The 27942-nt window shown below is 59.8% G+C and overlaps 2 protein-coding genes across 4 annotated transcripts; one reads left to right on the top strand and one right to left on the bottom strand.

Moving 5' to 3' along the window:
* The first annotated feature begins 160 nt into the window (after positions 1–160).
* On the top strand, positions 161–8143 carry ZNF414 (zinc finger protein 414). 2 transcript variants are annotated; one of them, XM_088179124.1, is made up of 9 exons: positions 161–254; positions 4549–4667; positions 5003–5098; positions 5177–5284; positions 5461–5566; positions 5698–6227; positions 6580–6630; positions 7166–7321; positions 7728–8143. In XM_088179124.1, exons 2-9 carry the CDS (start codon positions 4598–4600, stop codon positions 7802–7804), a joined length of 1194 nt encoding a protein of 397 aa, XP_088035250.1. In that variant the 5' UTR covers positions 161–254; positions 4549–4597; the 3' UTR covers positions 7805–8143. The 2 variants fall into 2 exon arrangements, with proteins under 2 accessions (XP_088035250.1, XP_088035251.1); XM_088179125.1 differs by lacking the exons at positions 161–254; positions 6580–6630 and having other exon boundaries at positions 810–4667.
* Positions 8144–9443: 1300 nt separating this feature from the next.
* LOC106857156 (acidic leucine-rich nuclear phosphoprotein 32 family member B) lies at positions 9444–17616 on the bottom strand. Of its 2 annotated transcripts, none has more exons than XM_088179126.1 (7): positions 17461–17616; positions 14861–15010; positions 14296–14418; positions 13160–13358; positions 12791–12912; positions 12388–12442; positions 9444–11220 (listed from the first exon to the last, which is right to left on the bottom strand). In XM_088179126.1, the coding sequence occupies exons 1-7, from the start codon at positions 17512–17514 to the stop codon at positions 11132–11134; spliced, it is 792 nt and encodes a 263-aa protein (XP_088035252.1). In that variant the 5' UTR covers positions 17515–17616; the 3' UTR covers positions 9444–11131. The 2 variants fall into 2 exon arrangements, with proteins under 2 accessions (XP_088035252.1, XP_088035253.1); XM_088179127.1 differs by having other exon boundaries at positions 12791–12909.
* Between the last annotated feature and the right edge of the window lie 10326 nt (positions 17617–27942).

Here is a 27942-nt window from a genome sequence, read left to right as displayed (position 1 = left end):
CAGGCGCTGGGACGCGGAGAATCTCCCGGGAAAAGCAGCCCGGGTTGTGGGGGGGTGGAACAGGGCGGGGCGGGGCCCGGTCCCCCCCAGGCCCCCGCCCGCCCTTCCGCACGTTCCTTCCTCCCCCCGTCATCCTCCTCCTCCTCCTCCTCCTCCTCCCCCCGCTCTCGCGACAGCTCCGCACAGAAAATGGCCCCGCGGCCGCCCCGCCGCTGATGCGCGACCCGGGCGGCGCCGGCCCCGCCGCAGCCCCGGTACGGCCGGGAGGGACCGGGAGGGACAGGGGGAGGGCCGGGATCGGGGAACGGACCGGCACCGGGGATGGACTGGCACAGGGGGTGCGCGGACAGCGGGGCTTTACCGGCACCGCGGATGCACCGGCACCGGCCGGGGTGTACCGGCACCGTACCGGCACCGGGATGTGCCGGTATCGGGGGTACCCCGGTACCGGGGGTGTGCTGGCACCGGGAAGGGAGCACTGGCACCGGGGGATGTACCGGGCCAGGGGTGTACTGGCACCGGAGCTGCATTGGTACCGGGGATGAAGCAGCACCGGGGCTGTACCGGTACCGGGGGATGGACCGGCACCGGGGGTGGCCTGGGACCGAGAGTTGTCCTGGCGCCTGCGGCTGGACCAGCACCGGGCTGGAGCTGCCCTGGGGACAGCAGCGGTACCGGAATGGGGCCCGGGCTAGCGGGGCTTTGCAGGGACCAGCACCAGCCCTGGGGCTGCTGCCCACGGGGGCTCCGGGTCACGGGGCCACTGCCCATGGGGTGGGTGCCCGTGGGGGCGCTCCCGGAGCTGTCACTGCTCCCTAGACTTGTAGCCATGGGTGTATGGCCCGTGGGGGGCTACCAGCCCCAGAAAGCAGTAGCCATGGGGACTGCCCCTGGGGTTACCACTTGTGGGGCTGTCAGGGAGCCACGGGAGCCACTCGCCCTCGGTCTTGACAGGTGTGTGGCCTGTTGGAACGCCAGGACCGCCCTCACATCCCGGGATGCACCTGCCGGGATCTCCCCGTGCTCCCTCCATCCTCCCACCCTGTGCGAGCCGCTCTGCTGCTGCCAGAGCCGGGGACTCCCGGCCTTGGCCAGGGTGTGAACTTGCATGGTGCTGCTGCTCGGGCTCAGCTTTGTCCAGGCTCAGGGACATTGTCAGGTGGCTCCTGAAGGGACAGTGGGTTTTTTTTCCCAGCTGCAGAGCTGATGTGGCCGGGTGGATGGGCAGGGAGGTAAAGGTGTGCTCCAGGGTGGTGTGGGAATGTGGGGAAATGGCAGCAGGGCTTGGAGCAATCTCAGGGATAGCGGGGACCCCCAGGTTTCCCCCCTCAGGGGGAAGAGGGGCCTGGGCTGAGCTGCCCCTGTGGCCACCACAGGGATGTGACACCGAGGCCAGACACAAGGCTCAGCGCTCGCCCCTCCGGATGCCCACCCTGTCCCTGGGCTCAGGGTGGGCTCCTCGGGCTCTGCAGGCAGATTCGGAGTTGGAAGGGGTAGCACCCGAGGCAGCAGCTTTGCTCCAGCGCATGCCGGGACTGGGGCACCCACCTTGCATTGGGCACCTGGAGCATCCTCCCCCCAGCACCCCCCGGCTCTCAGAGGGCTCCCCGCGGTATCTGAAGGCTCCAGGAGGATGCACGGGGTGTGTTCTAGTTCGGGCTGTGGGTCTGAGCGCGGGGTGGTGGCACTGGCAGGAGCTGAGCCCTGGCACCGCCGGCGCTTCCTCCCCCGGCGCTCGCCGGCTGCGCGATCACATGAGCCCCTTGTTCCCAGCCTTTGTCTCATCTCCTGCGCCGAGGAGCCGCGTTTGGGGGGAGCCTCCTCATCCTCGGGCCTCAGAGCACGCACAGAGATGCTCAAATCGGATTATTTGTCCCATTTATCCTCCCGGGGTGGGTTGGGAAAAGTCTCGGGATATGGATAAAGCCCCCGGATGGTTTGAGGGGGATGAGCTGTGTTAATTATTCACTGAATCAGCAGCAGAGCCTGCTCGGGGTGAGCGGCAGCTGCAAACATCCTGCCCACCCTCATGGCTGGCAGCCCCTTGGAAGGGATTTTGGGGTCCCTGTTCACCACAGGAGTTGTGATGAGGGAGTTTGGTGTCAGCAGCTTTTTGGGGAGGTTGAACCTGTGACAGGGATTTCCCTGAGGATAATGGCAGTGACAGTGGTGGCTCCGGGACTGGGGGTTCCAGGTTTGCAGTGGTGGTCACATCTTGGGGGGAGTCATATTTCTAGGGGGGTCCTGTCTCTGGGGGAATTGTGTGACCAAGGAGGTCACATTTCTGGGGCAGTCACATTTCTGGGGCAGTGACATCTCTGGTGGCCCCAGGAGGTCACTGGGGATGGGGACCGTGGCAGGTCAGCAGCACCTGGGCTGGGGTGCCAGGCTCAGGGCTGCAGAGCAGACAGTCCTGGAGGAGGACAAGTGTTGGCCACCATCCCATGGGAGGTGACAAATGACAGCAAGATGATCCAGGTGCCACCTGCTCTCTAAAACCCATTGGGCTGGGCACAGGGCGATGCCACAGTGCTGCCACCGTGTCCTCTGCCATGTCACCCGTGGGGAGCATTGGGGCCACAAGCCAAGTGTCCATCCTGCCTGACTCCGGGGGATCTGCTCAAGAGGCATTTTCCCAGCTTTTCCAGAGAAAAAAACAGCTTACATGGCATCACTGGAATGCTGCAACAGGGAAATGGAGAGCTGCATCTGTGATCCCAGAGGGACAGGATGGAGCTTCCAACATCCACAGGCACTGCTGGGTTTGACCCTGGAGCTCCAGGAGCTCCCTGTCCCCTGCTGCAGTGCTGTTGGGGAAGAATTTCCTGATTTCTTGGAAAAATTTCCCAGTGCTGCCCCAGAGCTCTCAGTGCCCTGGGGCTCACCTGGAGGCTGTCAGTCCCAGGGGTCTGCAGGGGTCCTGAGCCCAGGCTGTGCCACCCAGCTTTCATCCAGAGAGGCATTCCCATCAGGAATTTTGGTTCACTGCAGTCTCCAGGACCAGTGGTTCCAGGAAAGGCTCCAGCAGCTCCACCAGTTCAGGGTTGAGCACCAAAATGTGGCAGTGCCACAGGAACACTGCCCAGGGACTGGGCAGGCAGACACAGCCCTGCCTCGACCTTTTCAGCATTGTCTCTCTCAAAAAGAAGATTCCCAAGACCTTTTTTCCCACCAAACCCCTCATTTCTACCTGATAAACAAAGCTCCATCAAAGCTGCTGGGAATTTTCTGTGTTTACTCCATGTCCTGCAGGGATGGAGGATGGAGATGGAGCACCCCCCATCCAGGGCTGAATTTCCCCTCCTGGGCCATGACCAGCCCCAACCCTGCCCCAAATTCCCCGTTCCATGGCCAACCCCCTTCCATGGTTGGCTGAATCCATCCCGAGGTCGCTGAGCTGAGAAAAAAAACAACAACAAAAAAAAAGCCCCACAACCCCCAGACAAAGCCAGGAGCCCGGGGGCAGCCACGGGAATAATCCCACATGGCTTTTCCCCCCTCCCTGATTTATTTCCCGCTGGGCTGCCATCCCAGAGTGCCGGGTGCTGCAGGAACAGCTGCTGAGCCTGGCTTGGCCAGGCTGAGCCCTGCTGGGCAAGACCCCCCGGAGCCAAAAGCTGGGCAAGTGTCTCTGGAGCAGATGTTAATGGGAAGGATGGGGTGCCCCAGCCAGCACAGCTGATCTCCAGGGAGATTTCCCAAGGAGTTATTGAGCCCTTGGGGAAACATTGCCCAGGGCCCACTTCACAGCCCCAGTGCTGATATTATTGTTATTATTGTCATTATTATCAATATCATCATCATTATCAGCACTATTATAAATATTTTTACCCTTTTATCCTTTTTATTTTACCCTTTTGTCCTTATTTTCATAATTGCTTATTATTTATTAGCATTATTATTGCAATTATTACCATCGTTTTCTCTCTCACTCCAACATTAAGACACTACAGAGAAATCTCTCAGACTGAGGGGTTTTCCAGATGATTTTCACTGGGAATTAGAGTTTGGCTTATCCATGTGGGAGCCTCTTGCCAAGGCGTGGTGAGGCCAAGCCAATGTAATTTTGGGCAGGAACTGTCCCCACGTGCCCATCATCAGTTCCCAGTCACTCAGTGGGACCTGCTGCTCCTCCTGCCTGAAAAATCCTTTGGAATTTTGGGGGGAGCACCCAGTGAGCCCCCAGCCCTGGGAGCAGGAGGCTGGAGCAGCTCCAGCAATCCCTGGTTTGGCTGTGCCTTGGAGGGGATCCTGCAGTTTGGGGGAATTTTTGGCTGCAGTTGCTGTGGGCTGGACACAAGCAGGATCCTGGTGATGCCTGGGGGATGTCTGGGGGCTTTGGGGACCCCCCTGGGGCAGGAGAGGCGGGAGGGGACAGTGACAGCTCTGGGTTCTGTGAAGCCGCGATATCCTGGGGGTGGGAGGGTCGGTCCCACGAGCACGGGACACGGAAGAGAGGAGGAAAAAGAGGAAGAGGAGGAGCAGGAGGAGGAAGGCACTATGGCTCCGGGCTGGGATGTGACCTCCCTCCCCCTGCTCCCGGTGCAGCATCGCCGGGAGGAGCCGCCGAGTCCCCGAGCCCAGCTCCGGCCAGGCCATGAAGACAGAGAAGGACGAGGCTGTGGCCACCTTCTCCCTGCGGGGGAAATTCGGCACAGAGGGGGCAGGTGAGTGCCCTGAGGGGTGCTGAGAGGAGGGGCAGCAGCCGGGGTCCTGTGGCCGGGAGATCCCTTTGGCCGAATCCCCCTTCCCCATGGGGATGTGCCAGGATGTGCCTGGGTGTGCAGGTGGCATCACCCAGCGTGTTCCAGACTTCCAGACACCATCAGGCTTCACCTTCACACCTCAGCTTTTCCTAGAGCAAAGCCCCTCCCAGCTCTCACACCCTGGAGGGCTCCAGCCTCTCCAGCCAGACCCCCAGGCCCCATTTCCCTGTTTTGGAGGGATGGGGAGGGCAGAGGGGTGGTTTGGCAGGGCCGAGCCTCACAAGCTCTCCCCACAGGCTGCAGTGACCCAGCCCTGCCCGGTGCCCCGATGCCGGTGGCGGGGAGCGCAGGAACCCCGGAGCTGCGGCCGCTGAAGCGCAGACCTGTCCCAGGTGAGCCCAGCCCCGCCCCGGGGAGGGGACAGCGACAGCCGGGGCAGGGACGAGCCCGACGGATCTGTGTCCTTGCAGGGAAACACTACCAGTGCTCGAGCTACGGCTGCAAGCTGGCCTTCCCCAGCATGCAGGAGCTGGTGGACCACCTGAAGGTCCACTACAGACCCACGCAGTCCCTCGAGGGTAAGGCCAGGACACCCCACGTGCCCTTTTTTTGGCTGGGAGGGGGCAGAGCAAGGCTCAGCAGCGCTGGTGGGGGGAGATGGGAGTGGGGGGAGCGTGGGACGTGCTGCAGACCCAGCAGTGGGGCTGTCCCCACTGGGCCGGGGCTGAATCTCTCCCTGAATTCCTCTGCCCAGGCAAAACCTTCCACTGCCCCACCCTGGGCTGCACCGAGACCTTCCCCAGCATGCAGGACCTCATGGCCCACATGAAGGTGCACTACAAACCGAACCGCTACTTCAAGTGAGTCCCGCTGCTCCCTGTCCCCATCCCGTTCTGTCTGGGGACACCCGGCTGCTCCCCGGCATCCCCGAGCTCCCCTTGGCGGTGCCCGGGGCAGCAATGGGCTCTGACGGCGCTTTCCCGGCCCCCAGGTGTGAGAACTGCCTGCTGCGCTTCCGCACGCACCGCTCCCTCTTCAAGCACCTGCACGTCTGCTCCGACAGCGCCAGCGGCCCCGCGCCGCCCCCCAAGCCCGACAAGCCCGTCCTGCCTCCCGCTACCTCTGGCCCGGAGAAGGAGCCCCCGGCCAAGCCGCCCGAGGGGCTGCCCAAGCTGCCGAGCGCCCTGCGGGCCCTGGAGAAGGAAGCGGCGGCGGGCGCGGACACTGCCCCGGCCGCGCTGCCCGCGGGGATGCCCGAGCTGCCCGGCTCGCTGGAGCCGCTGCCGCTGGTGTCGCCGGGTCCCCACCCCTTCCCGCTGCTGGAGCCCGGCCTCTTCGGGCCCTCGTCCTTGACTCGGTTCTCGGGGCCACCCCCGTCCTCGGTGCCGGGGCCGTTCCTGTCCTACGTGCCCCCCTCGCCCTACGGGCTGGCGCAGCCCCCGGCTCAGCACCGCCTGCGGCCCTTCCTGCCGGGCCACGGCCCCCCCAGCGTCTCCAACGCCGTCTGGAAGAAAAGCCAAGGTGAGAGCGCGGAGCCGTTCGGGACAAACCTTCTTCTGCTCCCGCCTTGACCAGCAACAGCTCCCGAGGAGGACCCGCCGCCGCCCAGCCGAGGATCCGGGCCCCTCCTGCCCCTCCGGCCCGGCCGCCCCCCCAAAGCCCCGTCCCACCCGTGCCACCCCCTCTGTGATGTTCGATTGGGCAAAGCACCGGCGACCGCCAAAAAAACGCCTCCAAATTCTCCCGGCCCTGCTGCTCCCCGGCGTGCTGGGGGTGCGGGGCGGGGGGGCCGGGCCAGGCCTGCCCTCCCACGTGTCCCCCCCCAGGGAGGGGAAGACCTAATGCTTGTCTTGGCCCTCGATTCCCTCCGCAGGTTTGAGTGTCAGCCCACTCCTCCCATGCTTTGGCTCAGGAGTGACTCCAGGTTAGTTTGGCACCTACTGGGTGGGGGCTGCTTTCTGTCACTGGGGGGTTTGGGGGGCGGCGGGGGGGCCACAGGGGATGGGAGAGGCCCCAGGCGCACTGACAGTGCTCCCCGGAGAGCAGAGGGGGAGGGCGGGCTCCCTCCTTTTTGGGAGCCACGCAGAGAGGGGATGTGGCCCAGGTGGGCTCCGAGGCAGGGGGGTTGCCGGCTGCACCCCCCCAAAACCCCCCAGCCTGGCCCCGAGGGCAGAAGCAGCAGGAGGAGGAGCAGCAGCAGCAGCTGCCTGGGCTCCAGTGCCCCCAGTGCCCCAGGCTGGAATTCGCTGTGCCCTCTCTGTGTCCTGGGGGCACAGCCTGGTTCCCAGATTCGGGGTTCTTCCCTTGGGAAGGGAACCCCTGAGCGTGTGGGGTTTGGAGCGGGGGGGCTCCAGCCCCTATAGCCCCGCGGCACCACCCGGCTCCGGGCGATCCCGGGGACGATCCCGGGGGCGATCCCGGGGCGATCCCTGTGCTTCCCTGCCCGCCCGTCCTTGCAGGGCACTCCTCCAACAGCCGCATCGTCTGGGAGCACACGCGGGGCCGCTACAGCTGCACGCAGTGCCCCTTCTCCACCGCCTCCCGCGAGGAGATGACCCTGCACATCGAGGACCACCGCAAGAACCCCCCGCCCGGGCGCCTGGAGGCCGACATGAGTACGGGAGGGACCCCCGGGCCCCGGGGATGCTCACGGGGATGGGCTCCCTGCCCCGCAGGGATGGGGCACATCCTGCTCCCTGTGTCCTGGCACAGCCTGCCCAGGTTCCAGTCCCTGATTCCCCAGCCTGCAGCAGTGCCCCTGGGCTCTGTGTGCCCTCCCTGTGTCCCTGCAATGCCCCTGGGCTCTGTGTGCCCTCCCTGTGCCCTCTCCGTGTCCAACAACCCCTGCTGTACCCTGGAGGGGTTCATGTGCTTGTCCTCTCTGTGTCCCCAGCCCCTGCAATGTCCTTGGGGGTTCATGTGCCCCCTCAGTGTCCTCCCTGTGCCCCTGTGATGCCCCTGGGGGGGGTCCGTGTGCCCACCCCTCGAGGTGCTGACCATTTTCTTCCCTCTCCCTTCCAGATTTTGGGGTGGGCCTCACCCCGTTCCACGCCAAGCTGCCACCGGAGATGGAGAACTCCCTGTACTCCCAGCTTTGATGCCCGCGGCTCCCACGGGACTCTCCTGCGCCTCCCCTGAGCCGGGCAGGGGTCACAGCACAGCCCCTGCCCCTGTGCTGGGACAGGCAGCTCTCCCTGGGGACAGGAGCACCCCCAGCCCAGCCCGGGGTGCCAGAGGAGCCGATGTTTTCCCTGGAATTTCTCCCTTTCCATTTTATTTTCGGGAACTCTCCAGCACCCGGAACCGCTGTATCTCCCTCCCCTTAAGGTTTTGTTGCTTCAGCCCCCGGGGCTCTGCCGGGAGCCCGGTAGGTTCTCAGGAGTTAGTGGACTTCTCTGGAATGAGATCTCAGAATAATAAATGGGAATTGTACAGGAGTGGTGGCCGGGAGAGGCTCTGTCAGTCCCCGTGGGGGCCAGGGGGAGCGGGGCTGGCATTGAAGAGCCCCCCCAAAACCAAAGGAGGGGGACAGGGGGGCACAGGGGATATGACCCTGTGCTCCCGGGCTGACCCTGCCAGGGGCTGGCTTGGGGAAGAAGAAAGGGAAGTGTTTGGGGAAGCAGAAGGTCTGAGGAAGGGGAAGGGGTGCTCCGTGCTCCAGCACACCCCAGAGCCTGCAGGGCTCCTGAGCAGCCGGGCTGGAGCCTCTGCCAGCAGCACCCAAGGGTGGGACCCCATCCCGGCCAGCCTCGGTGCCTGTCCCAGCCCTGCCGCAGGCAGAGGTGCCAGGAGGAGGGCATGGAATGGCACAGAAGAGCCATTGGGAGGGGCAGGGGCCCAGGTGCCCAGCCGGGGGTGCTGCACCCCCATGGGAGCTCCCTGGGGCTTCCCCAGTCCCGCTCTGCCGGTCCCAGCCCAGCGGGGTGAAAAGTTTGCTGCAAACTGGTTTGAGGGGAGGCGTGCTGGGACCTGCTGGTGCCCACGCCAGCCCTGGCTGGGAGCGAGGGATGGGATGGGAGGGATGGAAGAACCAGCACCCCCTGCTCTGCTGCCAGCCCTGGGAGGGGCCACAAACACCGCGATGGGGCTCAGAAAGGCCCAATGGCCACCTGGGTGCTGTGTGCATCCCTTCCCTTCCTTCCTCCTGCTGCCATCCCTGCACAGGGGGAGCAGCACACCAGGATGCCCCAGCTCTCCTCTCCTGCAGCCCCCCCGAGCTGGGACTGTGCCGTCCCCAGTCCAGCCCGGTGCGCCCGGCCCCTGAGCAGGGGGAGGGACACCCTGAAGGGTCCCCGAGCTGCTGAGACCTGACAGTGACAGCTCATCACAGAGGGCCCCGGGGGGGGACCCTGAGCCCCCAAAGGGGGGCACAGCTCAGCTCCCAACCCCAGCTGGCACAGCCCCCAGCCCACCCTGCCCACTGAACACTCCCCTGCCTCCCCCAGGGCAGGTGCCCATCCCAAAAGGCAGGAGGGAGACCCTTCCCAAGCCCTCCCTGAACCTGGATCCGGCTCTGGCTCCCTCCAAGGGCAGCGCTGGCCCATGGGGGTCCTGCAGACCCCATCGTGCTGGGACCCCACCCCACAGCAGAGCCCCTACTCTGTGCCCACCAGCCCAGGCTGAGCCAAACCCAGCCCTCCCAGGGACAGGAGAAACCCAAACCTGCCCCAAAGCCCCCACTCCGAGCATTCCTGGCTGTTCCCAAGGCAGAGGCAGCCAAGACAAGCTCCATTGCAATAGATTTTTAAAAACTGAAGTCTTTATTAAAGTTTTATCCAAATTTTGTAACAAAAGATACAAAAGGGCTGGAGATCCTTATTTCTGGGACTAGTCTGACCAATTAAAACCTGACAGTTACTAGGCTAATATAAAATCCATACAATCTGCTAAAAATGCAGGGAAAAAAAATTAGAAGTAACTGCTGCTCTGACTTTTTTTTTCTTTTTTAAAATTCCTTAAACATTTATAAGTTACTCAGTTTGCATTTTACAGGATTAGTTCATCTCCGAATGGTCACAGCGACTGTACAATGCAAGAGACACCAGCGAGAACGAAGCGACAGGAACGGGGATGTGCTGCAAAACACACCCCACACCCCCCGGGAGGGGAGGGCTGGAGCCTCGGCCCCGGGAGCCCACGGAGCACCCGGAGCACGCAGCGGGAATGCCACAAAGTGCCAGTGCTTGTCTGCACCCCCGAGCGCTGTCCCCACCCCGCCCAGCCCACCCTCCCCAGGGATGCGCTGCCCGGACACCTGTGGGATGAGGGGGAAGATGGGAGTGGGGTTGGGAATGCTGCACCTGCCTGGGTTCCCCAAATCCTCCCTCCAGCCACCTCAGTGGCACCCCCAGAGCAGGGACACGAGGGAGGAGCTGGAGTTCTGTTCCATGCTGGGAAGACAGGAGGAGGAGGAGGAAGAGGAGGAGGAGGAGGAGGATGCCCAGGCCAGGCTGGCACCGGGGGCCTGTGCAGAGGTGGCACTGGCTGGCAGAAGGACCCTGAGAATTTACAGGCTAACACGGGCTGCAGGAGCATCACAGTGATCGTGGCTGCACAGGGCTGTACAGTGTGAAATGGAGGCGGATGGAGGAGCAGTATCCCCCCACCTGCATTCCCTATCCCTTCCCAAAGCTGCTGCAGGCCACTGGGAGCCTCCCTGCAGCTGAGGCCACAAAAACCCCCCTCACCTGGGACAGCCCAAGGGATGGCTCTTAGGTGGCCGATGGGAGAAATGTTCCAGTTTATAAAACAAATAGGAAAGCAAGTGCAGGGCTACTGCAAGGTGCATCGGCAGAGGTACCAGGTCATGCAAGCAGCCCCTCCCTCCCTCCCTCCCCCAAAACTCCAGGCACCCCCCCAGCCCCAGCACTAAAGCATCTTCAAGCATGTCCAGAGATCACATCACCATGATTTCAGATCTGAGACACCCTCAGGGATGGTTCTGAGTCCACGGAGATGAACCAGATTTTGCACCCGAGATGGCTCAAAAAGCGTCTTCAGCCCTGGGCTGAGGGCACGAGGGTGGCAAAGGCCTTCTGTGCTGGCAGGGTGTGAGCTGGAGCTCTGGGTCCAGTGTGGCACAGCTGATTTTGGACACACAGATACCCTAAGGAGGAGATTTTTTTCTCTTTTTTTGATTTTTTTTTTCCTTTTTTTTTTTTTTTTGCAAGCTGCTGCACAAACCACCGAACGGAGAAAAGCCTTTGGTCATGAGATACTTGTGAGAAAAAAGTGAGCCTTGTATGGAAGATTCCCCTGAATGCCTACAGTATTCTAAATCTTAAAAAAATATATTGTGGACGCTGCAGCCATACAAAGGGGGAGGAGGAGGAGTGGGAGACAGGGATTTACAGTCTCACACAGACACAACGGGGAGGTTAAGACAAGCACAGTCAGAGTCTGTAAAACTGATTGGCTCGCTGGGATCAGTCATCCTCATCATCCTCTTCGTCCTCTGCATCTTCCTCTCCTTCATCCTCTAGACTTCGTTTTCTCTTCTGCCCACACGGATGGTCTGCAAAGAGAGGAGGGGATTCACTCTTCCAGCCAGCCCAGGGAGCAGCAGCTGAGCTGTGGAGCTGGGAGCAAGCACAGGGCAGACTGGCACCATTTGGGAGCAGATCCACCCTGCCTGCTCCTCATGGAAAAGTCTGGGCTGACATGAAACAACTTTCTCTGCCCTCCAAGCATCCTGTGTAACAGCTGAAAACGGGTGTTTTTTTTTGTTGACACCCTCAAAAACACAGCATCTGCAGAATTCAGGCACTCCTGACCGAGCTCATGGACCTCTGTGCTGGCACTGCTGAGGCCTCAAATCCTGGGTCAGTTTAGGGCCCCTCCTGACAGGGACACTGAGGGGCTGGAGCGAGTCCAGGGAAGGGAACAGAGCTGGGAAGAGTCTGGAGCCCCAGGAGAGGCTGAGGGAGCTGGGAAATGGACTCAGCCTGGAGAAAAGGAGGCTCAGGGGGACCCTTGTGGCTCTCCACAACTCCCTGACAGGAGGGGACAGCCGGGGGGGTCAGTCTTGTCCCAGGTAACAAGTAACAGGGTAAGAGGAAATGGCCTCAAGTTGCACCAGGTGAGGTTCAGATGGGAAAAATTCCTTCAGGAAGGAGGTCAGGCATTGGCACAGGCTGCCCAGGGCAGTGGTGGCATCATCATCCCTGGAACTAAAAAAAGGGTGGAGGTGGCACCTGGGGACAGGGGTCAGTGGTGAATATGGTGATGTTGGACTCGGTATTAGAAGGATTTCCCAACCTTAACAATTCCATGATTCATCCAAGACAGTTTGAATTCACACCAGCCACAATATCCTGTCAACTTTCATCTGGGTGTTTATGTTTGTTACAACCAGAGGAGCCTGGCCCCAGGCTCAGGTCTAGGCTGACGAGAGGGGAATGTGCCCCCAAGAGATTCCCTCACACACTCCTGTGACAGAAGCCCTGCCCCTGCATGGCCCGTCAGTTCCCAGAACTGCTTTTCTAAGCAGCTGACCTCTCACATTTCCCAGAACTACCCGGCATGGTTGGAATTTGGAGGTCCTGAGACCCCTTTGCCTCCCTGTGTGACCCTTGATGATGACAGTGCTCAGCACCAGCTTGGGCAGAAAAGCTGCAGCAACAGCCCTGCATTGAGGCTGATGAAGCTCTGCATGAAATTGGATTGTTAGGACTCAACTCACCTTCCTCAGCTTCATCTTCTTCATCCTCCTCACCATCTTCCTCCTCATCTTCCTCCTGGAGTGGAAACAAGAGGCTTTGTTGCAAGAACCACAATTCCATGAGCAGTAACCCCAGTCTTCCTTCCCCTCTCCCACCCCACTGAAGCCTCAGGGTGGCAGGAGGAGCTGTTGGTTCTCCAAGGGGATGGGGCTGCATGGATCCAGCACTCAGAGCCTTGGGAAGTGCCAGGCCAAGACTGAACTGGAAAACTCTTTGGAGTTTTTGACTTTCAGGAGAGTCCAGAGTGCAGGGAAAAAGCCACAGTGGGTGGGCAAACTCCTCAGATCTGCCCCCAGAGAGGCTCCTGTGACACCAGACAAGGGACAAACACACGACCTGGTGCTGAACCAGTGACAGCCTCACCTCATCATCTACTCCATCCTCCTCCTCTTCACCTTCCAGGTCATCATCTTCATCTTCTTCATCATCAATGACTTCTTCATCCAAATCGTCTTCCTCCTCATCATCCTCCTCTTCCTCACCTTCTACCAAAAGGAGGAGGGAGGGAAGTGCCCCAGTTCCCAAATCCAGCCACCCTCACCCCTGTGCTGTGTGAGCAGCAGGCAGGGCTCACAGAGGATGAGGAGGGACAGCACCAAGCCCTGTCACCCCTCAGCAAATCCCACACAGCCCCTCCCTGCTCCAGTGCCAATCCCCGTTTGTGGAGCCCACCCAGCAGTGGAAAAGGAGTCACTGCCCAGCAGAAAAACCAGGAGGAGAAAAAATCCTCACCTTCCCCATTCTCATAATCATCTTCCAGTGCATCCCCATCTGCTTCAGGGTCTGAGTCAGGGGCTTCCTGCTCGTCAGCATCGAAGCCATCCAGGTAGGTGAGCTGGGGCAGGAGGGCGAACACGCTCTCCCTGTAGTTGATGAGCATCGTCACCTCGCAGTTGAACAGGTCCAGACTGTGGAGGTTTGGCAACTTTTTCTGCAAAAATCAATTTGTTAAGATTATTTACAGCACTGTCTGAAGATCAGGCAGCCGAGGCAGGGTGGCTGGGGCACTCCCCGGGTCCAGCACAGAAGTGGTTCTGCCCCACATGCTGCTCAGATGGAGAGGAGTCACTGCTCCTGCTCATTGTGGGCACAAAATTTCGGTCCAGCTCCTCTGGACCCTGGCTTCCCTTTCTGGAACAAACTCTCTGTGTATTTGCAAATCTTTCTTTCTTCTGAACAGGCCCAGTAAGCTCAGGAGCAGCTGAGCTGGACTCATCCTGCTCAAAATATCAGGCAGAGCTCAGGGAGAGCTGCAGCCTGGGTGCCCTTGGCACAGCCCAGCTCAGGCCATCACACCGGGCACCATGCCAAGGAAAGGAGGAGCAAAACAACCCCAAATTCCTTCTGGAGGGGATGGATGCTCAAACCAACCAGTGTGACAAATGCCCTGTGTCAGACCTTTCAGGTGTCCCTCACAGCAAGAGCCTTCCTGGGGCAGCTCAGATGGAGCCTCAGAGGCCTCTTCCAGCCTCACTGACCACTCTGGGAACGGGACCCTGCAGTGCTGTCTCCTTCAGGCTGATGTGACAGATGCCCTCACTGGTGTCCAGTTACCTCATTCCATGACACCCCAGGTGCCACCTACCTCCAACTGCCTCCAACCTCTCCCGGTCCCTTCTCAGATGGGCACTGAGCATCCAGTTTTACTCATCCAGCCCCATTTCACGCTTCTTTTAGCAACTGGCTGCTGCTTTTCCAGACTGAGGAGCCATTAACTACTGGCCCAGCCTCAAACTGGGATCAAATCTGTTCCCATCAGAACCACGAAGTGCTGTTGGAACAGTTACCAAGACGTTGGATTCCTGCTGCACAGCCCCATTCCCCAAAGGAAACGTCATCCCTGGGATTCCAGCACAGCCTCTACTCACCAAGGGCTCCAGGGTATTGATGTCTTTGATCTTGTTGCCACTTAGGTTCAAGTGTGTCAGGTTGGGAGTTTTCTCTGCTAGAACTTCAAGGCCACCAGAAATCCTATTATCACTCAGCTCCAACTGAAGGGAGGGAATATCACATGGTCACCAAGTGTTTCATCTCATGATATAGGGAAGGAAATTGCCCTGAGAACTGGGCTGCAGCAAGCACCCAAATTTCGGCTCATAGGTCAAGTTTGCCCTTAAAACCCCTTTCCCACAGGGACACAGCACTGCTAGCGACCCTCATGCTGGTAAATGCTCCAAAATCCAAAATATTTATGGTGTCATGAAGCTTCTGACAGCAGCAAAGGAGCAAAAACACAAGAAAGGAAGGGCACTAAACACCTGAGGAGCTCAGAAGGGTTTTGTAGCACATTAAAACTGACCCCTCTCACTTGCTCAGGCAGCGAGCAAAGAGCAAAATTCAAGGGCCTTTTTCTGGCAAATACAGGAAAAGCAGCTGCCACCAGGGGCAGCACAAGGCCAGGGCTGCTGGGATGGGACCAGAGTCCTGACTCACCTTCCGGAGCTTGTTGAGTTTGGGGAGGTTGGACACGGACAGCAGGTTGATGTTGATCATGCTGAGGAACTCCAGGTTCTCAAAGTCTGAGGAGAGACCGACCACCTTGCCATCCTCTGAGCGACAGTTATCCAGGACCAGCTCCTTCACCTGCACAGGGACACCCACAATGTCACCACACTGCCACAGGGACACCCACACTGTCACCACAGTGCCATGGTACCCCCAGCACAGTGCCACAGGGACACCCGGCACAGGGATACCCACACTGTCACCACACTGCCACAGTCCCCCTGGCATCTCAAGGTGGCATCACCAACATATTCAAAGCATGGCTTTGCCTCCAGCTCCTCCTCACTCAAATTTAAAGCCAAATAACTTTTGGTGACAGTCCCTCACCGTGGTTGGGGTGTCACCCTCTAGGCACAAGCCACCAACACATTCCTGCTGTCCCCACCAAGGTCCCCAACCTCCAGGAAGCAGCACACAGGGGTTGGGAACCACGAGGTCACATCCCAAAGCATCAATAAAGCTCTGAGAGTCACGCTCCAGGCCCTGCTAATGAGGGGCCAAACAAGGTCAGCTGGGTTTGTCCCCTCCCACTTTGTCCCCCAGAGGATTGACCTCCCTGTGATGGTGTCCAGCGAGGTGACACAGGTGCCGGGGCAGGGCTCAGCACGTGAGCTCAACACTTCAGGCTGCTGACACAAGACCACTGATGGCATCAAATATTGTGCCCAGCATGGATTCCACATGCAAGAACCTTCAGGACTAGCCAAGAATTCAACACACGAAGGAATCAACCCCTCTGTGCCACCAGGACCACCAAACACCAGCACAGAACTGCTGCCCCCAAACACCTGGGGGGAAACACCCCTGTCCTCCAAGCCCCCAGACACAGCCCCAGCTCTTACAAACCACTTCCAAAACCTGCTTTTACCCCACACATTCTTGACAGCAAGATGCAAAAATGAGCCTTGGCCAGAAGGCTCGTGGCGCTCTCCAAATTCCTCCTTCGCAGCGCTCCCATTTTACCTCTCCTGCTCACATCAGCCAACTAATAGGGAGTCATTTTAAAACCACTCTGCTTTCCCAGAGGGAGAGTCTGGGGGCTGCTGTGCCATCTTTGCCACCTTCACAGCACAAGCTCAGAATGAATTATCGCTTTAAACTCCTCAAGTGGAATCGCTGCTTGGGGGTTTGAGTTGAGGCTCTGCCAGAAGTTTCGGAGCCGAGGGTGCTTTGCTCCCAATGAGCCAGAAAAGGCTCCAACCAAACTGAGACTGTCACCAATGTAAAGGTGGCAAAGGCCAGACCTGGGTGGCTGCTGCTTCATTCTGTGGGCACAGAGGTGAGCATGAACTCCACCAGCTTATCGTGGAATCCTGGAATGGTTTGGGACAGAAGGGACCTCAAAGCACATCCAGTGCCACCCTGCCATGAGCAAGGACACCTTCACTGTCCCAGGCTGCTCCAAGGCCTGTCCAGCCTGGCCTTGGGCACTGCCAGGGATCCAGGGGCAGCCACAGCTGCTCCGGGTGACCTGTGCCTAACCCAGCCAAGCCCAGCTTTACCCCACACCGGGCCCTTTCTGACTGCAGGACGCGCTGCACTTACAGCGGGTCCGGGACACGCAGGGACACCCAGCCCTGACCCCGCTGGCTCTGCAGTTCGTGGCGTCACTCCACGGGGACCGGGCGCTCACAGCTCCTCCTGCCCAGCCGCCCTGGCCCTGCAAATCCCCTCGCCATGCACGAAGCCGCTTTAATCTCCACCCAAAGCCCCGCTCTCCACCCGTTCCCCCCGTGCTCGGGTGCCACAGCCCGCAGCTGCCACGACACCGAGTGTCCCCGGGGCCAGGGAGGGACCGGCCACGGCCCAGCGGGGCGGCCGGGGATGGGGAGAGCCAGGGAAAAGGGAGCGAGTCATGGAGAGATCCAGGAAAAAGGGAGCGGGGATAGGGAGATCCAGGGAAAAGGGAAGATCCAGGAAGGGGCGGCCGGAGGAAAAGCAGAGCCGGGCATGAGGCGGCCCCGGAGCGGTCGCGGAGCGCTGGGCCCGGCCCCACGGCCGCCAGCGGAGGGGAACGGGCGGCCCCAGCGGCACCCAAAGGTTCATCCCCGCAGCCCCGGATCCCTTTCCCGGGCGGAGGAGCCCGCGGGAGCCGCTCCGGGCCCGTCGGGCCCCGCTAACATGGCCGAGCCGCCATGGCCGCGCGGGGCCGCCCCGGCCCGGCCCCGCTGACTCCGACAGGGCCCGGCCTGGCCCTGCCCGGCCCTGCCCGCTGCCCGCCCCGCTGCGCCCCGCGTCCCTCCGCGGGCCGGGCCGGCCGGGCCGGGCTCCGCCGTCGCCTCTAGCGCGGCCCCGGTGCGGGCGGGCCCCGCCGCGCACGTGCGCGCCGCCATGCCGGGGCTGCGGGCCGGGCGGGAGCGCTCCCGCCACCGCCAGCGCCGCGCTCCGCGCCCGCCGCAACCGCCCCATCCCCACCCCGCCAAACCCGCCCGGTCCCCGCCGTGCGGGATCCCCGCGGGCCGCTCTCCCACCGCCGCCATCCCCCCCGCAGCACGTGCCGCCCGCGCCCCCGCTCCCCGCCGCCGCACCTCGCTCGGCTTCTTGTTGCGCAGCTCCAGCGTCAAGCGCCTCTCCATCTCCATGCTCCCGCCGCTCCCGGTGCCGCGCTGCGCTCCCGGTGCCGCTCCCCCGGTGCCGCCGCCGCCGCCGCTCCCCGGCCCCGCCGCGCTCGCGCTCCCGCCCCCGCCCGCGCGCGCGCCGCCGCCGCCCGGCGCAGGAAGAGGCGCCAACGGCAACAAAGGCGCGCGCGCCGCGCCCCCCCCCCGCCCGCGCGCGGCAGCGCCCCCTGCCGGCACCGCGCCCCCCCCGCCACGGCACCGCCCCGGGGACCGCGGGTTCGAGTCCCGGCACCGCTCTGTGCCCACCGGCGGGGCCGCGTTTCTGCCTCCAGGCACCGCGTTCCCGTCTCCAGGGCCACATTCCGATTCTCGGATGCTGTGTGCCAGTCTCTAGCGCCGTGTTGCCATCCTCAAGCACCATGGTTCCTCCTCCACATTAATATTCCCGTGCCCAGGTACCATGGTTCCTTCTCTAGCAGCTTGTTCCAATCTCTAGTCACATTCCCATCCCCAGGCACTGTGTTCCAGTCTCCAGCACAGTGTTCCCAGTGCTGTGGTGCTCAAACACTGTGATTCCTTCTCCAGAGCCACTTTTCCATGCCCAGGTAAAACAGTCCCATCTCCAGAGCCATGGTCCCATCCCCACATTCCCAACCTCAAGCACTGTGTTCCCACCACCAGGAATTGTGTTCCAGTCTCCAACACTGAGTTCCAATCTCCAGAGCCACATTTCCAACCCCAGGCACTGTGTTCCAGTCTCCAGCACTGTGTTCCAACCCTCAAGCACCATCATTCCTTCTCCAGAGCCACTTTTCCATCTACAGAGTCATGGTCTCATCTCCACATTCCCATCCTCAAACACCGTGTTCCCTCCACCAGGAATTGTGTCACACTCTCCAGAGCCACATTTCCAACCCCAGGCACTGTGCTCCAGTCTCCAGGGCTGTGCTCCCATCCTCAAGCACCATGGTTCCTCCTCCACAAGAGCATCCTCATGCCCAGGTACCATGGTTCCTTCTCCAGCAGCTTGTTCCCATCTCAAGAGCCATGTTCCCACCTCCAGGCACTGTGTTCCAGTCTCCAGCACCATGTTCCCATCCTCAAAAACTGTGATTCCTTCTCCAGAGCCACTTTTCCATGCCCAGGTACCACAGTCCCATCTCCATATTCCCATCCTCAAGCACCATGTTCCCATCCCCAGGCTCTGTGTTCCAGTCTCCAGTGCTGTGGTACAAGCACCATGGTTCCTCCTCCAGAGCCACATTCCCATCCCCAGGTACCATGGCTCCTTCTCCAGCACCATGTTTCCATCTTCACAGCCATGTTGTCATCCTCAAGCACCATGTTCCCATCTCCAAGCACTGTGTTCCAGTCTCCAGCACCGTGTTCCCATCCTCAAGAACTGTGATTCCTTCTCCAGAGCCACTTTTCCATGCCCAGGCACCACAGTTCCATCTCCAGAGCCACATTCCCATCCTCAAGCATTGTGTTCCCATTCCCAGCATTGTGTTCCAGTCTCCAGAGCCACATTCCCAACTACAGGCATCGTGTTCCAGTCCCCAAGCACTGTTCCCATCCTCAGGCACCACAGTCCCTTCTCCACTCCGTGCTCCCACCCCCAGGTGCCTCTGGCAACTTTCTGACTCCTGAGGGTGCAGCCAGGTGGGGGTCAGGCTCTTCTCCCAAGTCCAAGGCACAGGACAGGAGGAAATGGCCTCAAGCTGCTCCAGGGGAGGTTTAGATTGGAGATCAGGAGAAATTCCTGCACAGAAAGGGTGTCAGACTGGCACAGCTGCCCAGGGCAAAGTCACCATCCTTGGGGGTGCTCAAACAACATGTGGATGTGGCACCTGGGGACATGGATTTGTGGTGGCCTTGGCAGTGCTGGTGTCATGGTTGGACCTGATGATCCCAGAGGGCTTTTCCAACCTCAAAAATGCTCTGATTCTATGTTCCTGTCCCCAGTGCCACTTTCCCACCCCCAATGTCATTTTGCAGTCCCCAGTGCCACATTCACATCCCCAGTGCCATGTTCCTGTTCCCAGTGCCACCTTTCTGTCCCCAGCACCATGTTCCTGTCCCCACTGCTACATTCCCATTCCTAGGGCCACATTCCTGTCCTCAGTGCCACTCTGCTGTCTCCAGTGCCACATTCCCATCCCAAGTGCCAGTTCCCATTCCCAGGGCCACATTCCTGTTCCCAGTGCCACTCTGCTGTCCCCATTGCCACATTCCCATTCCTAGGGCCACATTCCTGTCGCCAGTGTCACTTTGTTGTCCCCACTGCCATGTTCTTGTCCCCAGGACCATGTTCCTGTCCTCAGTGCCACATTTCTGTCCCCAGTGCCACTTTGCTGTCCCCAGGGCCATGTTCCTGACCCCAGCTCCATGTTCTTGTCCCCACTGTCACATTCCCATCTTCAGTGCCATGTTCCTGTCCCCAGGGCCATGTTCCTGTCCCCAGTACCACTTTTCTGTCACCAGTGCCACATTCCCATGCCCAGAGTCACTTTCCTGTCCCTGGTGCCATGTTCCTGTCCCCACCGCCACATTCCCATTCCTAGGGCTACATTCCTGTCCCCAGTGCCACTTTGTTGTCCTCACTGCCATGTTCCTGTCCCCAGTGCCACTTTTCTGTCCCCAGTGCCACACTGCTGTCCCCCTGCCTGGCCCCTGTCCCAGCCCTGCAGGCCAGGCTGATAAAGGCAGGGTGTTGGTCGGGCTCTGGGCTGAAGGAAGGACGAGATAACAGTGGGAACACCCCGTCACTGCAGGGCTGGGTGATGTTTTTCCCTTCCCTCATGTGACAGGAGCACTCAGAGCCCTGGGCTCGTCCTGGCAGCCACGGGCTCCAGAGCCTGGAATGCTGCTGGCGTCACAGGGGCCAGGACAGGGCCAGCAGGGAGGTCACTGCTCACGGCCCAGGAGGTGGCCTCGGGCTCTGCTGTCCTTCCAGGGGGTGACAGAGCTGGTGGCACCCCCTGAAGGGCTGGGGAAGGTCCCCCCTCATGACACAGGGCCATCAAAACCAGGGACCCCACACAGGAGGAGGATTCCTGCAGGATTTGGGCACTGCTGCCTGCAACTGCATTCAAAATTGCTGAAAAAGGAGCCAGAGAAATCTCTCTGATCCACGACCAAGGCTCCAAGTAAACAGGAACACGAGGGCTCACAGGCCAGGCCCCATCGTCCCTCATTGTCCCCTCTGGCAGAGGGCCACCAGCCTGCCTTGTATGGCAGGAAATGGCTTTGTGGGCCACTGTGGGTCATTTCTGCCACTTGGCTCAAACGCCAGCCTGCTCTTACTGGGAGGAGCAGAACGTTCAGCAGAGGGGCTCAGCCCCAAAGGGACCAAACCCACTGTTTTTCAGAGTAGATAAGGGGTATCTCCATGTAGAAAAATTGACTTTCATGCATTTTTGGCACCTCTGTGACTTCTCTCACAAAACACAGCTCGGTTTGTCCAGGCAGAGAGCTCCTGGCCAGTGGGGCACACAGCATTCCCCCTCCTTGGGGTGGCCCTAAGGAGGCACCCAAAAACACCCTAAAGCACCCAAAAACACCCCCAAAAAAACTTCCCAGTTCTGGGGCTGTGCAGTGAGGCAGAGGGGATGGAAGATGAGATGAGTTTTGGGGGCACTGAAGGAGCAGAAGAGCAGCCCAAGGCTGGAGTAAGGACAATCTCTGAGTGCCCTGCCCAGCTCAGTCACATCCCTTGGGTGATACAGGGAAGGGGTTTGGAATCATGAACATTTTTCAGGTTGGAAAAGAGTTTTAAGATCATCGAGTCTAACCATAAGGTCAAGGCCAGGCTGGACGGGGCTTGGAGCAGCCTGGGACAATGGGAGGTGTCTCTGCCCATGGCAGGGGGTGGCATTAGATGAGCTTTAAGGTCCTTTCCATCCAAAACCATTCCTTGATTTGATGATTCTACAACCACAATCGGGTGGTTCGGGGTGATCCCGGGCTCCTCTGGCCCTTCTCAGCTCCACCAAGCCCCGCTCTTGGGGGCAAAGGCAGGTCCGAGCACCCGAGGGGTCCCCGGTCCCCGCCCCGCAGCAGCCCCGGGCAGCGCCGGGGGAGATGCTCGGAGCCATCCCCGCTCGCTGATCTGCATTTGTTTTAAGGTTTTTTCACGTCCCCTTTGAGGCTCGTTTCCTGTTCTTTGTAGCAAACAATGGCCTGTCCCCCCGCCCTGGCCGGGGGGGCTTTATCTCCCCTCCCCTGGGCCGCGCTCCCTCGGGAGCGGAGCTTTATGTTTGCTTTCCAATAAAACCCCTGCTCTGCTTGCCCCGAATGGATTTTAAAGCTGCGGCTTTGCCGGCGATGTCTGCGAGATGCATTTGCAGGGCTCTCGGTTCTCTGCGCTCGGGCAGATTAACGCCAAGCCGGTAATTTACTGCGGGTGACAGCGCTGCGAGGCTGGACTGGAACTGCTGACACGGGCTGAAATTCAGGTCTGGAGCTTTTCAGGCAAGCTGGAGCACAGATGCCGGGAAAAACGTATTATCTGTCTGTTATACAACACAATATCACCGGCCTGTGTTTTACAGTGTTTAACTGCTTCGTTCCTGGCCCGGTGCCTCCTCAGAGTCCCTGGGGAGCCCTGGCTGTGCCACAGGACCTGCTCAGCACAGCCTCAAAACAACCACAAGGATCCCCAGATGTCCTGGTGGCTGGAGATCCCCAGCAGCCAGGAGAGCTGGGGGTGCTCACCTGGAGAGGAGAAGGATCCAGGGAGAGCTGAGAGCCCCTTGCAGGGCCTAAAGGGGCTCCAGGAGAGCTGGAGAGGGACTGGGGACAAGGCATGGAGGGACAGGACACAGGGAATGGCTTCCACTGCCAGAGGGCAGGGCTGGATGGGATATTGGGCAGGAATTGTTCCCTGGGAGGGAGGGCAGAGCTGGCACAGGGTGCCCAGAGCAGCTGTGGCTGCCCCTGGATCCCTGGCAGTGTCCCAGGCCAGGCTGGACACTGGGATTGGAGCAGCCTGGGGTAGTGGAAGGTGTCCCTGCCCACAGCATTATGTGTAATCTGGAATGGGATTGTCTCCAAGGACCGTTCCAACCCAACCATTTTTGGATTCCATGATAAAGCAGCTTGCTCCAGAGACCCTCGGGGCAGTTTGGGAATGGGCAATGGATGTGCAGTGATCTGCAGAGCTGGAGGATGGCATCAACTTCATTGAAGATTTACAAGCCAATAGGGCATCTGTTGAGATACCAAAAAAACCCCAAACAGTTCCCCCTTGCACCCCAACCACTCCCAAAGAGGAGGCAAATGAGGTTCATGCAGGCCCTGGTAGCCCTTAGAAAAATTGGTAGAATCCTGGATTGGTTTGGAGTGGAAGGGACCTTAAAGATCACTTAGTTACAATTCCCGTGGGATTTTTTTTTGTTTGTTTCTCTGGTGGAAATCAGGGATCTAAAGCTCTCAGGGTACCCTGGCTCCCTCCTTTCCCCTGCATCCTGGGTTCCCCCATACCCCATATCATCTTTCTGCCCCCAGATCCTGATCTGGCCTCTCCCACCGCCCTGGGTGCTCCCTTTCCCCCCAAATCCCAGGTCCTCCACCTCCTGCTGTACCCTGATCTCCTCTTTCCCCCTGAACCCTGGGTCTCCGTCTCCTACATACCCCAATCCCCACCTTTCCCCCATGTCCCAATCCCTCCTCCCCTATACCCCAATCCCTCTCTCCCCCTGTACACCAACCCTCCTTTTCCCCCATCTCCTGATCCTCCTCTCTACCCGTACCCCAATCCCCCTCTCTTCCTGTACCCCAAATCCCTTCTCATCCTGTACTTCAGTCCCTGTTTCCCCTGTACCCCAATCCCCCCTTTCCCAGTAGCCCAATCCCCCTTTTTTCTCCCATAGTCCAATCCCATCCCCCAATCCCCCCTCTCCACCTGTACCCTAAACACCCCTCTCCCCCCAAACCATGATCCTCTCTGTCCCTGAACCCCAATTCCCCCTTTCCTCCTGTAACTGACTCCCCTCTTTCCTGCTGTACCCTGATCACCCTCTCCCCATGCACCCGGATCCCCTCTCTCTCCACACCCCAATCCCTCCTCTTTCCCTGTACCCAAATACCCCCTTTCCCCATACTCCAATCCCTCCTTTCCCCATACCCAACCCCGTTTCCCTGTACCCCAATCTCCATTCCCTGTACCCCAATCCTCATTTCCCTGTACAATTCCATTTCCCCATATCCCAATCTCCACTTCCCTGTATCACAATCCCCCTTCCCCATACCCCAATCCCCCCATTCCCCATTGCCCAGTCCGCCTTTCCCTGTACCCCAATCTTCATTTCCCCGTACCCCAATCCCTTTCCCTGTACCCTAATCCCCCCCATATTAAATTCCTGTTTCCCCATACCCCAATCCCCATTCCCGTACCCCAATCCCCATTCCCATACCCCAATCCCCGTTTCCTCGTACCTCAATCCCTGTTTCTCGCACCCCAATCCCCGTTTCCCCGCACCCCAATCCCTTTCCCCATACCCCAATCCCCGTTTCCCCGTACCCCAATCCCCGTTTTCCCGCACCCCAATCCCCGTTTCCCCGCACCCCAATCCCTTTCCCCATACCCCAATCCCTTTCCCCATACCCCAATCTCTTTCCCCGTACCCCAATCCCCTTTTCCCGCTCCCCGCCTGCACCGCCGCCCCGTTACCCGCAGGGGGCAGCACCGCCACGGCCATGGGGGGTGGGTCCCGGGCCTTGGGGGGGCCCGGAGGCTCCGGGGGGACCCCGGGCTGGGGCTGGGGGTCAGCGGAACCCCCGTGCAGGAGGGGCTGTGAGCACGGCCGGACCCCGGGCTGGGGATCAGTGGATCCCCCGTGCAGGAGGGGCTGTGAGCACGGCCGGACCCCGGGCTGGGGATCAGTGGAACCCCAGTACAGGAGGGGCTGTGAGCACGGCTGGACTGGGGCTGGGGATCAGTGGAACCCCAGTACAGGAGGGGCTCTGAGCACGGCTGGGCTGGGGCTGGGGATCAGCGGAACCCCAGTACAGGAGGGGCTCTGGGCACGGCCGGACCCCGGGCTGGGGATCAGTGGAACCCCAGTACAGGAGGGGCTCTGAGCACGGCTGGGCTGGGGCTGGGGATCAGCGGAACCCCAGTACAGGAGGGGCTCTGGGCACGGCCGGACCCCGGGCTCACCCCGGGCACGGAGTCCTGCTCTGGGGTAACGCGGCTGCTCCCGAGCCGGCGCTGCCAGGGTGGGATGTGCGACCTCCAGGGAAGGAGCTCGGGGATTTTTTTGGTGACTCGCGACGAGTTGGAGGCGCCTCAAGGGTTTGGGTGCCATCAAGGTCACTCCAGGCACTTGTCAGAATGGTCTGAAACGGGAGATATTGAGTCCAACCATGAACCCAGCAACGCCACGGTCACCACCAAGCCCTGTCCCCAAGTGCCACATCCACGCTGCTTTTGAGCATCTCCGGGGTTGGGGACTCCAGCACTGCCCTGGCAGCTGTGCCAGTGCCTGACCGCCCTTCCCATGATGGAATTTTTCCCAATATCCAACCTAAACCTCCCCTGGCCCAGCCTGAGGCTGTTCCCTCTCCTCCTGTCCCTGTTCCCTGGAGCAGATCCCAAATCCCCCCGGCTGTCCCCTCCTGTCAGGGAGTTGTGCAGAGCCACAAGGGCCCCCCTGAGCCTCCTTTTCTCCAGCCTGAGCCTCTTTCCAGCTCCTGGGGCTCCCCAGACCCTTCCCCAGCTCTGTTCTCTTCCCTGGACACCCTCCAGTCCCTCAAGGTCCTTCTTAGGATCCCAAATTGTCCCCAGGACCTGAGGGCCCCCAGCAGTGCCAGCACAGGGGACAGTCCCTGCCCTGGGCCTGCTGGCCACCCCTGACCTAAGCCAGGTGCCATTGGCCTTCCTGCTCCCCTGGGCACACGCCAGCTCCTGTTCAGCCGCTGCCTCTGTGCCCCGCAGTAATTAGCTCTGCCCTGCAGTAATTAGCTCTGCTCTGCAGTAATTAGCTGTGGATTCTGGCATCCCTGTGCCGTGTAACCATGAAACAACAGGCAGCCCCTATCTCAGAGCAGATCTGGAGGCACCTTGCAGATCCCTGCCTGATCTCCCTGATAGGGAAGCTGAGCCATGCAGGGCAGGTATTGATCCATCAGCACCTGCACAGAGCCAGGGCCCAGCTGCTCCCAGACAATCCAGCATCACATCCACTACCTTGGAAAGAGAGGGTGGGAATAGCTTGGCCTACAGCCCTAGGGATGTGCCTGGGATGGCATTTGGGGAGTCAGGGCTGCCTTAGGGTACTGTCCTCACCTCACCTGCACACAGAGTCATCAGCTCCAGCTGCCCCCAGCATCTCTCAAGCTGTTTGCAAAACTTGGTAAAAATTAATTCCTGATTTACAATGTCCCCCAGATCAGCCAGACCAAGCAGTAACGCCAGGAACTGCCACAAGGGCAATTCCTGCTTGGCACTGCCAAGGGGTTCTGGATCCCATGTAAAGGAACCAACACCCAGAGAGGCTACAGAGAAACCACCGGTCCCAAGGAGCTCACACAGGTGGGAAATGGACTCCAGGTGCCTCAGGGCTCAAGGTTCCCCCCTGATTAGGGTTAAAGAATGCTGCATCTGCTGGGATGGCATTTCCAGAGACCCCAGGAGCACCAAAGAGCACTTCAGTCCAAGATCACAACGCACTCAAGCAAACAGGCAGGAGGTCTCTGTGTGCAGGATCCTCAAATGTCACCACTTTTGGGTTCACAGCTCACAAACGAGGGTTTGAAGCAGCACTCATGTCCTTGTTGGAATATCACCATGTGCTATCCCTGCACCACTTCCCTGACACCTGGATTGTGCTTCAACTGCATCAGGTCTCAGCCAGTTCATGACATTTCTGCTCAGTGTGGTCATGGACAGCTGAACCCTGAGGTCTTTCCCTTCTCTGGCCTCGGCTTGCACTTGTCTGGAGAATTTCTGTGAACAGGTAGGAAAAAATCAGGATTTCTCTGTTTGCTCCCACAGCACTGCTCAGTCAGAGCTGCACTTGCCCCTAATTCACACAGTTTGTGCTAATATCCTGGTTTTTTGCAGGAGAAACATTGGAGTGAGAGCATCCCCGGGCAAGCTGGAGCTCTTCCCCATCACCTCCATAGTCCTAAAGCATGAGGGGCTGCTGTGCTCTGCAGCCTGCCTGCAGTGAGATTGCAGGACATGAAAATAAGATTTGGGAAACATCTGTCTTTGGGAAAGAGTGCCACAGGGAGAGGCACACTGTGGGTGGGATGGTTCCCTCTCGCAGTTCCCATTCCAGTTTCCCAGTCTCAACAACAGGGGAGATAGGCACAGGCTCAGCCTGGAGGCCAGAGCAGCCTCCTCCTCTGTCACCAGCCTTGTGCAACTCTCTCGCCCTCCCTCCCTCCCTCCCTCTGAGGGTGTGGGAGAATTCCTGGCAGGCAGGAGCTGCTCAGGGTCCAGCTGGGCTTGGGAAACAGCTCCAGGAGCACGGGAGAGCCCCTGGGCTCCCTCCTGCATCCTCTCCAGTCTCCCACATCCCAACCCCTCAAACCTTTGCTTGCCTCCAGAGCTGGGATGGGGTGGCCAGACCCTCCTCAGGGTTGATTTGACAGCCTGGAGCTGTTTTGATGCCAAACTCCATCCTGATGCAAGGAGGAAGTCAAGGGAGTTGCAGCACCCAGGGGTTATTTTGGGCCCTTCAGCTTCACCTCAGAGTTGCCTGAAGACTCAAACTTTTGGGATTAGTTGGTTTTATTAGTTGGAGATGGGTTTTAGTTCCTGCAGGGAGAGGCAAGAATTAAAAGAGTAACAAGGTAATGAAGAATTGGGACGTTATTAAATGAAGAAAGGAAACGTCTCTGCAGGCGAGGGCTGGTGAGGGCCAGGGTGGATGTTCAACACAAGGAGTGTTCCCAAACATCTCCACAGAGTTTAGCCCATCAGACACGTGGTTGCCCATCAAATTGTACCAGGGGAGTTTCAAATTGGGTATTAGGAAAAATTCCTTGGTGGAAAGGGTGTTCAGGCACTGGAACAGGCTGTCCTGGGAAGTGGTGGAGTCACCGTGGCTGGAAGTGTTCAAAAAACCCCTGGAGGTGCCACTTGGGGCCAAGGTTTAGCAGTGGCCTTGCCAGGGCTGGGTTGATGGTTGGGCTTGATGGTCTTAGAGGGCTTTTCCATGCCCAGGGATTCTATGATTCCATGTTTGGTGATTTCCATTGTCCCTAGGGCAGCCCTGAGAGATTTGGCACAAGTCAGCCAAGAGATCAGTGCTGGAAATGGCATCAGGATCTTCCTGTGGAACGTGCACAGAGGGGGAATGTCCAGGGACACTCCTGCACCTCCCTGCTCTTCTCGGGCTTTGCCAGTTCAGGTGAAAAACTCTCCCAGGAGGTTTTTCCAGTGGCTCTTCAAAGTGTCACTATGTCCCTGTTCCAGCAGCCTCTCTGTGTCCTCGAGGC

This window comes from Sturnus vulgaris, chromosome 26, assembly GCF_052056855.1.
Source record: "Sturnus vulgaris isolate bStuVul1 chromosome 26, bStuVul1.hap1, whole genome shotgun sequence".
Taxonomy (NCBI): Eukaryota; Metazoa; Chordata; class Aves; order Passeriformes; family Sturnidae; genus Sturnus; species Sturnus vulgaris.
This window is presented reverse-complemented; position numbering and strand designations above follow the sequence as displayed.

Coding starts and splice junctions, on each gene's coding strand:
- ZNF414 (XM_088179124.1), top strand. CDS start 4,598: ATGAAGACAGAGAAGGACGAGGCTGTGGCCACCTTCTCCCTGCGGGGG. Junction 5,285..5,460: donor ACCCACGCAGTCCCTCGAGG/GTAAGGCCAGGA, acceptor TCCTCTGCCCAG/GCAAAACCTTCCACTGCCCC. Junction 5,567..5,697: donor AAACCGAACCGCTACTTCAA/GTGAGTCCCGCT, acceptor CCCGGCCCCCAG/GTGTGAGAACTGCCTGCTGC.
- LOC106857156 (XM_088179126.1), bottom strand. CDS start 17,514: ATGGAGATGGAGAGGCGCTTGACGCTGGAGCTGCGCAACAAGAAGCCG. Junction 13,359..14,295: donor TCAATACCCTGGAGCCCTTG/GTGAGTAGAGGC, acceptor TGATTTTTGCAG/AAAAAGTTGCCAAACCTCCA. Junction 11,221..12,387: donor AGAAGATGAAGCTGAGGAAG/GTGAGTTGAGTC, acceptor CTCTCTTTGCAG/ACCATCCGTGTGGGCAGAAG.